The sequence below is a fragment of the Gymnoscopelus braueri genome (genome assembly GCF_963280865.1).
Source record: "Gymnoscopelus braueri genome assembly, chromosome: 19".
Lineage (NCBI taxonomy): Eukaryota > Metazoa > Chordata > Actinopteri > Myctophiformes > Myctophidae > Gymnoscopelus > Gymnoscopelus braueri.
In genome coordinates this window covers 14939674-14953702 of record NC_137621.1, presented here as the reverse complement: position 1 = coordinate 14953702, position 14029 = coordinate 14939674, and the positions used below count along the sequence as shown (strand labels likewise).

Here is a 14029-nt window from a genome sequence, read left to right as displayed (position 1 = left end):
TCTTGAGAGCACCGTTTCCCTTATATGCACCTGGCAGCGGCAACCTTTATTTAAATCTTTTATGAGAGAAGGGTGAAAGAACTCGGTCTTATTTCTTTAGAAACTAATAATTATGAACTATTATCTTGGTCTATGGACGCTTCATATCCAGGACAATTAACACACCTGTGGGTAGAGCACATATTGCTTAATTTATACTCTCTACGATGTTGTCACCAGAAATAGCAGGTCTACAAGCTGACAACAAACGCGTCGTGTGCTTGTAGATCTGCTAGATATTTGGGGAGCGCTGCATCATACGACGAAGTATAAATCGGTCGTAAACTAGGCATGAGACTACATCCTCTCCTCCCTTCTCCTCCAGGAGGATGAACAGCAGGAGGACTCCAAGGAGTTGTTGCAAGGAAAACCGTATCATTGGAGGGAGTGGTCTGTGATCAGAGGTAGAGATTGTCTCTATATCTGGTCTGACGCGGCGGCACTGGAGCTCTCCAACGGATCCAACGGCTGGTTCCGCTTCATTCTGGACGGGAAACTGGCAACTATGTACTCCAGCGGCAGTCCTGAGGGAGGATCTGACAGCTCTGGTACGAGCGCACACACACACGCACACACACACACACACACACACGTACGCACACGACACATGCTTACTTTACATGTAGTAAATATTGTAATATAGTTATGGTTCTAACAGTACTTCTATGTGTTTGTATGCATAGAGTCTCGTAGTGAGTTCTTGGAGAAGTTGCAGAGGGCCCGGTCCCAGGTTAAAGCAGTTTCCAGTAGCCAGCCCATCCTATCCAGTGTGGGTCCAAACAAATTGGTGGTGGGGAACTGGTCTCTGACCTGCCTAAAAGATGGGGAACTGGCTATTCACAACTCGGATGGACAGCAAGCCACCATCCTCAGAGAAGACCTGCCAGGGTTTGTTTTCGAGTCGAACCGAGGAACCAAACACTCCTTCACAGCCGAGACCTCGCTGGGTAAATATTGTTTTATAATATAGGACTGTCATCTTCCTCCTTAATCGCATTCAAATTTGCACAACTTGCATCGTTCCCGCCTTGCGTGGTCCCCGAGTAGGCTGATGCCCGAAGGGCACCAGTCTAGTTATATAAATTGATATAGTTGGTGAAAGAGTGTCAATGTTTTCAGTATCTTATACTCTTACACTGACTGCATTTGAAACGTTTATTTTTTCCAGGTTCAGAGTTTGTGACTGGCTGGACTGGCAAACGAGGGAGAAAACTAAAGTCAAAGTTGGAAAAGACAAAGCAGAAAGTGAAGCAAACAGCTAGAGAGCTTTATGAAGAACACTTTAAAGCTGTGGAGAACATGCCCAGAGGAGTGGTGGTCACTCTGCGAAACATCTCTACACAACTAGAGTCTGCATGGGAACTCCACACACACAGACAGGTAACGCACACGCACACAATACGTTTTTAATTAATAATAATGTATAATGCACTTTTTGAACAAATCTCAAAAGTGCTACAATAAACAATATGAATATAATGTGTTTTCTTGTAGTATCAGGAAGGAGAAAACACCTGGAGAGATTTGATGAAGACAGCTCTGGAGAATCTGATCGTGGTTCTAAAAGACGAAAACACCATTTCTCCTTACGAGATGTGCAGCAGTGGTCTGGTCCAAGCTCTGTTTACTGTCCTCAACACTGTAAGAACCTACCGTACTGTCCTGAACACAAAACACTGTCTGACTAGTTTTAATAACGTAACAAACTGTCTTAATGTCTTTAAAGGACTGACTGTCTTTAACATCTTAATACACAGTCTTACTGAAGAACCTCTTACGTTGGCGCTTACTGTCTCTTGATAACGTCTTACCAACGGGTATTTATTTAATTTGTATGTTTGTTTTTTGCAGAGTTCAGAGCTGGATGTGAAACAGGACTGCAAACCTCTAATGGAGAGAATCAACGTCTTTAAAACTGCCTTCAGTGAAAACGAAGACAACGAAAGGTACAGATCCAGCATTTCACACATAATCAAATAGTTAATTGTATTTATGAATTCCCCTGAGTTTAAAAGTTGTTCACAGTGATTAACCACAACTTCTCAGAACAAAAACATTCACTACAGAAGTAATTTCTGTTTTGTCAGAGGAAACAGAATAGGTGGTGAAACTCTAGAGAGCGTTCATACTGTGCTGCTGTTAAAAGTGATATGTGTGTGTGTGCGTATGTAGTCGTCCAGCTGTTGCCTTGGTGAGGAAGTTGATTGCTGTTCTGGAGTCGATAGAACGTCTTCCTTTACACCTGTATGACACACCTGGAGCTACATACAACCTGCAGGTATCTATCTGTGTTTGTATGTATATACTCAAGTTTAGATACTGTCTGTCTGCCTGTCTCTGTTTTTATGTTAATACAATCTACAGGTATGTATATGTATCTGTATGTAACTAACTGTTATATGTAACTGTTGCGTACGACAAAGCAGCAAGTTCTATTGTTTGTGTACGTTTATGTATGTCACTCGGTCTGCAAATGTATCTACCAGAGAATACTGAAAACATAATTGAGCTGTGTGGCCGTCTGTCAACGCCCTCTGGTGGACAAATCTGTGGACAGAGTCACATAAAGAGGCAGACATACACACAGCCTCATTACAATACTTTTGCACTGGCTCTTCGCATAGCTCAACTAAGCCAATCTGACATAACGGTAATGGAGTTTATATGACTCTTTGTGTGTCTACAGTTCAAAACTATCCAGTTGTATGATACTGGCACATTCACAGTAGTGTCCGTCAATGTGCTTTTGTCCTTGTAAAAATAAATAAATCAATGTTTATTCTGTGTGTGTTAGATTCTGACTCGGCGGTTGAGATTCCGTTTGGAACGAGCTCCAGGAGAGACTGCTCTGATCGACAGAACAGGAAGAATGCTGAAGATGGAACCTTTAGCCACAGTACAGTCGCTGGAACAGTACTTATTAAAGATGGTAATGCTACAAACTGTATACACACTATATACACAGTTCTGTCACTGGAACAATACAAACTATATACACTGGAACAATACGCATTGTTCACACGTCATACACAGTAACACAACTTTATATTGTCCTCTCCTCATCTCTTGTACACCTTTCTTCTCCTCCAGGTCGCTAAACAGTGGTATGATTTTGAGCGTTCATCTTTCATGTTTGTTCGCCGGCTGAGGGAAGGGCAGAGTTTCTCCTTCAGACATCAACATGACTTTGACGAAAACGGAATCATCTACTGGGTTGGAACCAATGCCAAGTAAGTACTGTACTCCACAGTACTGCAAAAACGTATAATGTTACAGTATGATTGAAGAAAACAGTCAGATTGAAAAAGGAGTGCTTGTTTTCTTCGAGTTCACCTCCCTCGCGGCGGGTAGGGACCCCCCGTCAAAAAAAGAAATGACGTCTCGGAGGTACAGAAACTAGGGGGTACGATGAGTTACGATTCTGTGCCTATCGGCACATAACTCGGGACGGCGCTGAGTCGACTGAAGGTGACTTCGCCAGGCACGGCGACTCGCTCACCTAAGCTGGTTTTGCGGTGCCTCTCGTGGCTCAAGTCACCTTCAGGCGGCACGCCTCCGTCGGTGAAACCGAGTGCACCTTTTTCAATCTGACTGGTTTTCCAATCGTACTGTGACATACACTTTGTTTAAAAAGGATTCTAAGACGGGACACATTTCAGATGGGTTATTGCATGAAATTCACTTTAACCACTTCGTCGTTCGAAGTCCCCCCGGGACTTTGAACTTCCTCCTTTTTATTCCCTTTACATCAAATCTCTTTGCAGAAAATAGCCTGTTATTTTTGCCAAATGGTCCCCAAAATAGGGACGCTAGGGTTCATGGGATGAAAAGTGTTAAACTTATATCTGTGTCCTGTTTGACGATTTTCCTGTAGGACTGCCTATGAGTGGGTGAACCCTGCGGCCTATGGCCTGGTGGTGGTGACATCATCAGAGGGTCGTAATCTCCCTTACGGCCGACTTGAGGACATCCTGAGCAGAGACAGCTCCGCCCTCAACTGTCACACCAACGATGACAAAAACGCCTGGTTCGCTGTGGACCTGGGACTGTGGGTCATCCCAACGGCCTATACGCTACGACATGCTAGGTAATGCATACATACATATAGACAGTATAGATTAGACTGGGATCAATTTGCTTTGACATTTCTGATGCGGTCTGCTTCTAGAGCGGATACAGAAATGGTGTGTGTATGTGTTCGTATTATTGCCAGTTACAGAAGTTGGGCTCTAGAACGGATCAGACGCGAGGTTAATAGCTTTTCACCTGGGCACGACCGATTCTAAAAACGCCTTCTAAATCCTGACCTAAGTTTTCTGAAAAACTTAAAATATGTATTAAAAAATTACAAAAAATGTATGTTGCTATATACTGTACATAGCAACAGGAACCAAAAGGGGTTCCCGTCTTGAAAGGTATAGTTACAAATAGGGGTACCCCCCCAAAATGGGTTAATAGACTAACATTACTGTCAATAAGGAACTACCCAGGTGAACAGAAAGGGGGCATCTGGGATTGTCCCACAGTGTGGGGTTTGATCACATTCATGTTTATTCATTTGTTGGGTATAAAGTATTAACTAAATGTGTCTCTCTGTCTGTCCAGGGGCTATGGTCGCTCTGCGTTGAGGAACTGGGTGTTTCAGGTTTCCAAAGACGGTCAGAGCTGGATGACGCTCTTCACACACACCGACGACTGCAGTCTGAATGAACCAGGGTACATATACTTACACACGCCAATGACTGTAGTCTGAAAGAACCAGGGTGTACACACACACACACACACACACACACACACACACACACACACACACACTTTATAGTTAACATTAACATGTGTGTATTGTGTATATGTTTGTTTTGTATATATATATATGTGTGTGTGTGTGTGTGTGTAGGTCTACAGCTACGTGGCCATTAGAGGTGAGTCGTGAGGAGAGGCAGGGTTGGAGGCACATCAGACTGAGGCAGATGGGAAAGAACGCCAGCGGACAGACTCACTACCTGTCTCTGTCTGGACTGGAAATCTACGGCAACGTCACTGGAGTCTGTGAAGACCAGCTAGGTAAACATACTGGCATTACTTTCAAACTGTTGTTATTATGAGTACATACACACAGAATGAGAATGTTACGTGGAACAAAGTCGATTTTCCACCACGAATAAAGAATAAAGGGCTTTTTCATATTTGTTATCATTTCTCCATGCAATGATAGTATGTGGAATCACTACTGAAAAGAGCACAGAAGCAACAGATAAAGATGATCAACAATATTTGGACTTGTATCATGATCGCTAGGTAGTTATCAAACCCACGGTTGTAATAATCATCAATTTCTCATCCATCCCCCAGGTAAAGCTGTGAAGGAGGCTGAGGCTAACCTGCGGCGGCAGCGGCGCTTGTTTCGGTCTCAGGTTCTGAGGTTCATGGTTCCTGGAGCCAGGGTCATCCGAGGAATCGACTGGAAGTGGAGAGACCAGGATGGAACTCCACCAGGAGAGGGAACAGTCACTGGAGAGGCTCATAATGGTACGAACACTAACCATAACCATAATTAAGTCATAACTCTACTGCAATTGGGCTGCCTGGTGGCTCAGCCAGTTGGTGCACAAACCATATCGTTGTAGTGAGCTTGAGGATCCGGGATCAAATCCGACCCCCGTCTTGACTCGCATGTCTCTCCTCTCTCGCTGTACTTCCTGTCTCTATACACTGATCTATTTGGAATAAGCATAACATGTTGAAAATAAAAAGGTTGATTTCATTTGCTGTCTGTAGGTTGGCTAGATGTAACGTGGGATTCTGGAGGATCAAACTCATACCGGATGGGAGCAGAAGGCAAGTTTGACCTCAAACTGGCTCCAGGTTATGACCCTGAAGCCAAACCCGTCTCCGCCACCACAGGCACAGGCCCCTCCCTGTCTGCCTTAGGCCCCTCCTCCTCGGTCCTGGGTTCCGCCTCTCAGCTGCAGCAGGGGTGGAGTTCCCTGGTGAAGAACAACTGTCCCGATAAAGGCAGGAAGGGCAGCAGTAGCTCGGTGTGCAGCTTGGCCTCCTCTTCGGATCTCAGCCTTTCGTCTGCGGGAGGAGGTCTGAGACAAGGACTCCTATTGGACCAGGGCTCCGTGGTGGGCGTGGTCGGCTCTGACGGACAGCAGCGGGAGCCTATCGTAGTGCTGTCGTCGGTGGAGGGCGGGTCCGCCTCCGTTGCCATGACGGCCGACGGCACCGTCGTCATAGCCGGCAACGACGACAACAAGGACTCTTCGACCAGCATCTCCACGGCGACAGACCCGGCCACGGCCATCTCTGTGGGGCCGGTGAGCGTGAGCTCCCCCGACGTCAGCTCCGTCTCGGAGTCCTCCGGTAAAGACGGCGCGCCTTCCCAGCGTCCCCTCTGCTCCTCCGGAGCCGTCCGACTGTCCGTCAGCTCGCTGCTGGCCGCCGGAGCCCCCATGTCCTCCAGCGCCTCCGTCCCCAACCTGTCCTCCAGAGACACCAGCCTCATGGACACCTTTGTGCGCAGAGCGCCGAACATGTCCCGAACCAACGCCACCAACAACATGAACCTCAGCAGGAGTAGCAGTGACAACAACACCAACACGCTGGGCCGCAACGTGATGAGCACCGCTAGTAAGTTTCTGATCTTAAACTGTTAGTACGTTTATCGTTACACTATAGCAGTGGTTCTCAAAGTGGGGTCCGGGGACCCCCAGGGGTCCTTGGGGGCGTTCCAGGGGGTCCCCAGCAAAATGTGTTAATATAGCATCACGATAATTTTAACCCTTTATACTTTGGCTGTTAAGAAATAGCAGACATACAAGCTCATTATTATTATTTATTTTTATTTTTCAAGCGAACATTTGCAACACAAATCTTTGCTTCTGGGGGTCCCTGGAAGAAAATATTTGAGATGGGGGTCTGCGGCCAAATGCATATCATTTTGGGGGTCCTTGACATGAAAAGATTTGAGAACCACTGCGCTATAGTACTGTCGTACGTAGGGTTGGGATCCGGAAGGAACCGGAGGAACCGGATCCAACATTGACATTGGTTTTTAATCACACTGTCTGTCAGCTGCCATGTTGACTTCACGTCTGCTATGCAATACTGTATGGGTCCATTTGGTTCCATTTGTACACTCAGAGTTACAGACCTGTTGGGGTCCATTTGGAACCCCCCTAAAGGAATCGTTAAAAGGAACCGTTAAGAGGGAATCGTCAAGGAACCGGAATCGTTAAAATCCTGAAGGATCCGAACCCTAGTCCGACTAGATGTTCTGTTATACTGTATACCAGTGGTGTCCAAACTTTTTTCAGAGGGGGCCAAATTAGAAAATATGAAAACACCCAAGGGCCAGCTTGCTCGCGCGAATCGATTATAGGCGGATTTTGGGCAAAATATGTGCGGTTTTCAGGCGGATTTGGGGCGTTTTGGGGCGTTTTATTGTTACTTTATTTCGGTTTTAGGGTTAAGCAAGAGCTAGAGAAGGTGCAGCCACCCTGAGGCGAAGGAGGAAAATGCAACTTTCACTTTTATAAATATTTTTATTTTTTTGAAGGTGCAGGCGGGGCCGTTCATAATACTATTTAGGAATGAAGCCAAGGGCCGTATAAAATGTGTCCTCGGGCCGCAAATGGCCCGCGGGCCGGACTTTGGACACCACTGCTGTATACTATGTTCTGTTATACTGCGTTACTTACTGCATATAGCACTTACCGTACTATTAGGGATGATGCATCCATTTTTAATGCTCTCAATCCATTACATTTAGTATTGAGTATATGCTGATTCAGAGCCGTGATCCTATGATTATATTTTACTACTACTACATTGGTAGGGCCAGCTCAGCTTGGGTTTAACGAGTGTCCGCCCTGAGACTGGGAGGTCGGTGTTCGATCGATCCCCGGCCGAGTCATACCAAAGATTATAAAATGGAACCGAGTAGTACCTCCCTGCTTAGCACTCGGCATCGATGATTGGATTAGGGGTATAGTATCGATTAGGCGATTATGTAATAATTATGACAGGTCTATTAACAGCATCACCTCTGATGGGAGCTCAGAGCTTTCCTAACCTGACGACCACTGGAACAACCTCCACTGTTACCATGTCAACTTCCATAGTAACCAGCAGCAACAACGTCGCCACAGCAACCACGGGGCTGTCGGTGGGCCAGTTGCTAAGTAACACCCTGACAACTAGCCTGACATCGACATCCAGCGAGAGCGACACCGGACAGGAGGCGGAGTTCAGTTTGTACGGTCAGTTAAAACACAAACACACACACACACACACACACACACACACACACACACACACACACACACACACAAATATACACACACAAGCACACTATACATTTCTCCCTCTCTGACTGGCTGTATTGTGAAATTCTTGCAGACTTCCTGGACAGCTGTCGCGCTAACACCCTATTGGCTGAGCTGGACGATGAGGAAGACCTTCCAGAACCAGATGATGAAGATGACGAGAACGAAGACGACAACCAGGAGGAGCAGGAGTACGAGGAAGTGCTGGTAAGTACAATACTGTTAGTATTGTATACTTTATTGTACTCTGATCAGACTACACTGAGATCACGCAGGCATGCAAAAGAAGCTGACTGCTCGTGAGATGCAGTGGAAAAGAAGTCGTATGTAAAAAATCTAACCTCCCAGTGTGGAGGAAGACGGCTTAGACCGTGCACTGTGACCTCTCCATCTTTAAATGTATACGCCTTGGATTCTTTCACATGTAAGCGATTCCCAAACCAGTTGTCCTCGAAACCCCAACCCCAATAGTTGTGTGATTGAGTGAGATGTGTGGAGGAAGTGCTCTTGGGCACATGAAGTCATTGAATGCTTGGTGTGGGCACTCGCTCCCATAGCAGCGAGTGCCGAGCAATGGCGTCTATACCAATGCTTGGCAAATGTTTTTATGATCAAACATAGAGATGAGGAGAAAGATGGAGACTGAATGAGAGAGAGACATGGGGAGGAAGATTGTAGGAAGATTGGTTTTGTTAGTTTTTTGCATGATGTCCAGCTGTAAGAAATGTCTTGGTGACCTCAATGTTATGCATTCTTTTATTTACTTCAGCTCTTTTCATTGTTGCTTTGTTGTAGATGAACTTTTCTATTATTATTTTCTATAATGCAGTACTTGTGTATTGATATGTGTTATTTTGTGTGTTTGTTGTTAAGGAGGAGGAGGAGTACGAGTCTAAAGGAGGAAGGAGGAGAACATGGGATGATGATTTTGTTTTAAAGAGACAGTTTTCTGCTCTGGTTCCTGCTTTCGACCCGAGACCCGGTAGAACCAACGTTCAGCAAACCACAGACCTGGAAATACCTGCACCGGGTAATAATACGAATATACATCAACACAAAATAATATATTTTTTCCCGGTTGCCAACGACACCTTCCCGCGACCCCATTTTGGGTCGTAATCCATAGTTTGAGAACCGCTGTGCTAGACAGTATAATAGGCAGCTGTGAGGTTGATGAACACTGTCCCAGTGTTTACTACACTCATCACTACACATTATACAGCTGAACAAACTATGCTTACTAACCCACGATTCCTCGCCACAGGTTCTCCTCGCTCTGAGGTGCAGGAGGAGGTGGAGTGTGCTCCGTCCCCCCACCTGGCTCTCATCCTCAAGGTAATCAATGAAATATCAATGTCAATGATGTCCCTGGTTCGAGTCAAGGCTTGCCGGACCATTTGCATGCGATTCCTTTCTTCTCTCTCCACTTTCACTATCAAAGAAAGGCTAAAAAGATGTGTGTGGGGAGTGTAGCTAATTTGCATACATACAAATGATATAGGTTACTGAGTGATAGAGGTTACTAAATTAAGAAAGAAATTGGGCCAAATGCACATTTCAACTATTACTGTACTGTATCTCACTTTCTGCTGTCTCTACTGTGTATAAGGCACTGCTGTGTCTCTACTGTGTACTGTGTATAATTTGCTGCTGTCTGAGCACTGTGTATATTGTGTGTGTGTGTGTGTGTGTGTGTGTGTGTAGGTTTCAGGTCTGGGTACAGTCAGAGAGGTTGAACTTCCGCTGTCCAACTACAAGTCGACCATCTTCTATTACGTTCAAAGACTCCTGCAGCTCTCCTGCAATGGATCTGTAAAAACTGAAAAACTACGACGTATCTGGGAGCCCACATACACGTAATAATTCTAGTATACTATTATTATTGTTATGATTGTCCATACAGTAATTCAGTCTGTAGTTCATAATATATTATCGATGGAATAGTAGAAGTAGTACAGTAATGTTTTGTATGATCAGTGGTTGTGTGTTATTTAACTACTAATGATGTTTGTAGTTTTTAGGAGCAGAATCTATCAGCAGTTTCCAGGTAAAATGTACCTTTTTAATGTGTTGTGACCTTTGACCTCTAGGATCATGTACCGAGAGCTCAAGGACTCAGACAAAGAGAAGGAGAGTGGAAAGACTGTAAGTAATTATCTCGTATGTAGGCCTGTCACAATTATTACATAATCGCAATTATTTTTGCATAATCGTTTCCATGTTGAAGAATTTTCATACATGTTCAAACATTTTCCCAAAATAGCAGAAATAGCAGATCTACAAGCTTGACGGGTTGTAAGCTTGTAGATCAGCTATTTCCGCTATTTAAATTGTTTGTGGAAAGTATACAATTATTAAATTTGTCAGTAATTTATTTGTAATTTAAGTTATTTGTCATATCTGCCCTGTGCAATTTGTGATTACGAAGCCTAAAAAACAAACTTAATTGTTTAATTGCAATTATTTGTGTGACAATTAATCGTCAACTTAAGTGGGTAATCGTGACAGCCCTACCCTTATGCCGAGTTCACACCTGTGACAAAACTGCAGAACAGAAGTATGGCCAGCTACATTAATGCAGAGTATTGCTCAATCCACACTGCACAAATGAAAAGGAGGGTTAAATGGCACAGGGAACTGGTTGACTACAAGAATGAGTTCTTCATGTTTTTGTTTCAACGTTAGCCCAATTCCTGATCCATTTCGTAAAATTATTAATTGACGCTTCACCCTAATTCATAAAAAAGATTAATCTATGCATTTGTGTAAATTAAAAATTAAGTGATTAACCTGACAAAATGGGCCAATAAGAATGAAAGTAAACAAAACAAAACAGCAGTGCTCAGCTATTGATAATTCCATGGAATGATGCCACATAAGGCAGCATGGAGACATTTTTAACCAAGAGATACAAATCACAGTGTCATACAAACATGATGGATTCAGTCAATCAAACCCTATTTAACAAATGTCATGTATATCAATATATTGGGCTAAACATAAAGCGAAGGTGCACGGATGAAATAATGTCATGAACCTGACAAAATGATGCATTGGCAGTATTAAAAACAAAAACTTTGAACTTTGACCTCCAGGACTTCTGTGAGCATGGCGTGGGAGGAGGCGGGCGGTCGGGCGGATTGAGCCCTGGCTCCGTTTCAGCCAATCATAGCAGTGAGATCCTAGTGGGTGTGGCCAGGGAGGCAGCTCAAGCCAAAGCAGGAAGTGGACAGAGCGCGTGTGGACTGGAGGACGTCCTTCAGTTGCTACGGATACTTTTCATCATTGGAACTGACGCCGTCCCGAGCACACGCACGCTGCAGGAAGGTATGCCACTCAGTCACTCACTCACTGCCGGAAGGTATGACACGCACACACAAGTCACACACTCACTAGACGTTTCAGATTTTTATTGAAGGGATAGCCGCTTGAGATGCAATCATGGCAGCATCAATCATAGAGCATCTCATTTTCCACTACCGGAAGGCATAACAAACACACACTGCAGGAAGGTATGACGCGCACACATACACACGCACACACTCACTCCTGGAAGGCATAACACAAAGACACTGCAGGAAGGTATGACCTGCTTGCACACACACAGACACACACACACTGCTGGAAGTTATGACATGCACACACACACACACACACACACACACACACACACACACACACACACACACACTCTCTCTGCTTGAAAGGTATGACACACACATTTACATCATTGCCTCATTTATCATTGATTTAGTAGTGATTAGAACATCCATTATTGTTGCTATGCAATATCCAAGTGTAACAGGTTGGAACAGAGGAATAAAAAAATACCCTGAAACCGTTTTAACACTTTCCCTGACAGGTATTATTTATGTAAACAAAAAGTGTCCGGGGGGTGGGTCTCCTACGGCGATAATGTATGAGCCATGAAATTGTCTCAATACCTCAAACTTCCTTTCATGGTGACCAATCGGGCAGCTGCTTTCTATTTGAGACAGACATGCACCTTGTTTAAACTGTATCCATGAGTGCAGCATGCAGAAAGGGAGATCTACAAGCTCGCAATGAGTTGTGAATTTCCAGATTTCCTATTTTTGTCTCTTTTATTTTTTTTGTACAATTGAAAATTAGGCTCTTGTGTTGCATTTGTTGACAATGTAAAAAATGTGCACCTATAATGTCATGCCCAAAGTAGGGACGCCAGATTGAAAGTGGTTAAATCGTATCCGAGAGAGATGGAGAAAGAGACCGAGTGAGAGATTCATTATTAAATGCTTTTCACTATGTTTCCAGATGGGGATGAATTGCAGTTCAATGCGTCTCCAGAGGAATTTACGAGCAAGAAGGTGACAACCAAGATCCTGCAACAGATAGAGGTTAGTACAACTAACTAAACAATATTATATGTACAGTATTTAAACCTCAATCCCTGCCCAGTGGAGCTTTCCATAGATGATGACAACAATATTATTAATAACGTGTCACTGGTCAGTGGAGCTCTATATAGTTGATGATGGCGACGATAATAATTATAATACATTTGTTCATAGGAACCTCTGGCTCTGGCCAGTGGAGCGTTACCTGACTGGTGTGAACAGCTGACTGCTAAATGTCCTTTCCTGATCCCATTTGAGACGAGGCAACTGTATTTCACCTGCACAGCATTTGGAGCATCCAGGTACTACACTACACACACACACCTTTTGTATTTAGCAGTGACAGAATTAACCACATAAGTCCTATTTTAAACTTTTTGTTGCGCAAAAATAAAGAAAATAGCCAATCAGCTATTTTCGCCATTTTTTTTTTTTTAAAGAACTTGGTTTAGCCCAGTTTAGCCTATAATGACATGGCCACGATAGAGGACGCCATTTTGAAAGTGGTTAAATGATGTATGCATCTTCCAGGGCTATAGTTTGGCTTCAGAACCGTCGTGAGGCGACCATGGAAAGGTCGCGGCCCTCCAGTGCCGTGAGGAGAGACGACCCAGCAGAGTTCAGAGTGGGCCGGTTAAAACATGAACGAGTCAAAGTTCCTCGAGGAGACGACATGATGGACTGGGCTGAACGAGTCATGGCTGTCCACGCTGACAGGAAGTCTGTCCTAGAGGTAAGTCGGCTCCACCTGTCTGTATATAGACTAGAACAGTGTTTCTCAAACTTTTTCGTGCCAAGGTCCCCCGAATTGTTGTATATTTGGTAGGGGTGTGCCGATACACTAATTTCACCAAACGATACGATACGATATTTGGCTCACAACTTCGATACGATACGCACTTTTTTTATTATGAAAAATATATGGGGGAGAAAAAAAGCAAATGCAAACAAATAATTCAGTTTTTGCATTATTCAGACATGCGAACTTGTAGCTTTTCAGCTACAATAGCCGTTTTGAATCCAAATAGGGCAATAGTGTGACACCTGACCCGAAAGAAAAACATGTCACCCTTTTCACCTCGGGGCTGTTTGCATGCCTGATTATTATTATTGTTAAAAAAATAAATTATAATAATAATAATTTGAAAACGATATTTTATTTTTCAAAACGATACATATCGTCACGAAAACGTATCGCGATATATCGCGGGACGATATATCGGCACACCCCTAATATTTGGCCACCCGGACGCCACTTTAAGAACCACCGGACTAGAACAGTGG

The 14029-nt window shown here is 44.2% G+C and overlaps 1 protein-coding gene across 5 annotated transcripts in view; it reads left to right on the top strand.

Moving 5' to 3' along the window:
- Positions 1 to 14029, top strand: part of hectd1 (HECT domain containing 1) — a 34509-nt gene that overhangs the window by 12454 nt on the left and 8026 nt on the right. For 2 of the 5 annotated variants that reach the window (XM_080413519.1, XM_080413518.1), the window contains exons 14-36: positions 365 to 587; positions 723 to 986; positions 1208 to 1419; positions 1534 to 1680; positions 1891 to 1985; positions 2212 to 2317; positions 2834 to 2968; positions 3130 to 3269; positions 3914 to 4126; positions 4645 to 4755; positions 4937 to 5103; positions 5392 to 5568; positions 5818 to 6672; positions 8070 to 8303; positions 8443 to 8576; positions 9243 to 9399; positions 9634 to 9704; positions 10074 to 10225; positions 10460 to 10514; positions 11465 to 11696; positions 12663 to 12745; positions 12920 to 13047; positions 13277 to 13478. In XM_080413519.1, the coding sequence (XP_080269645.1) occupies positions 365 to 587; positions 723 to 986; positions 1208 to 1419; positions 1534 to 1680; positions 1891 to 1985; positions 2212 to 2317; positions 2834 to 2968; positions 3130 to 3269; positions 3914 to 4126; positions 4645 to 4755; positions 4937 to 5103; positions 5392 to 5568; positions 5818 to 6672; positions 8070 to 8303; positions 8443 to 8576; positions 9243 to 9399; positions 9634 to 9704; positions 10074 to 10225; positions 10460 to 10514; positions 11465 to 11696; positions 12663 to 12745; positions 12920 to 13047; positions 13277 to 13478 (4293 nt within the window). The remainder of the gene's footprint in view (positions 1 to 364; positions 588 to 722; positions 987 to 1207; positions 1420 to 1533; positions 1681 to 1890; positions 1986 to 2211; positions 2318 to 2833; positions 2969 to 3129; positions 3270 to 3913; positions 4127 to 4644; positions 4756 to 4936; positions 5104 to 5391; positions 5569 to 5817; positions 6673 to 8069; positions 8304 to 8442; positions 8577 to 9242; positions 9400 to 9633; positions 9705 to 10073; positions 10226 to 10459; positions 10515 to 11464; positions 11697 to 12662; positions 12746 to 12919; positions 13048 to 13276; positions 13479 to 14029) is intronic. The other 3 variants (XM_080413521.1, XM_080413522.1, XM_080413520.1) reach the window with 3 other exon arrangements.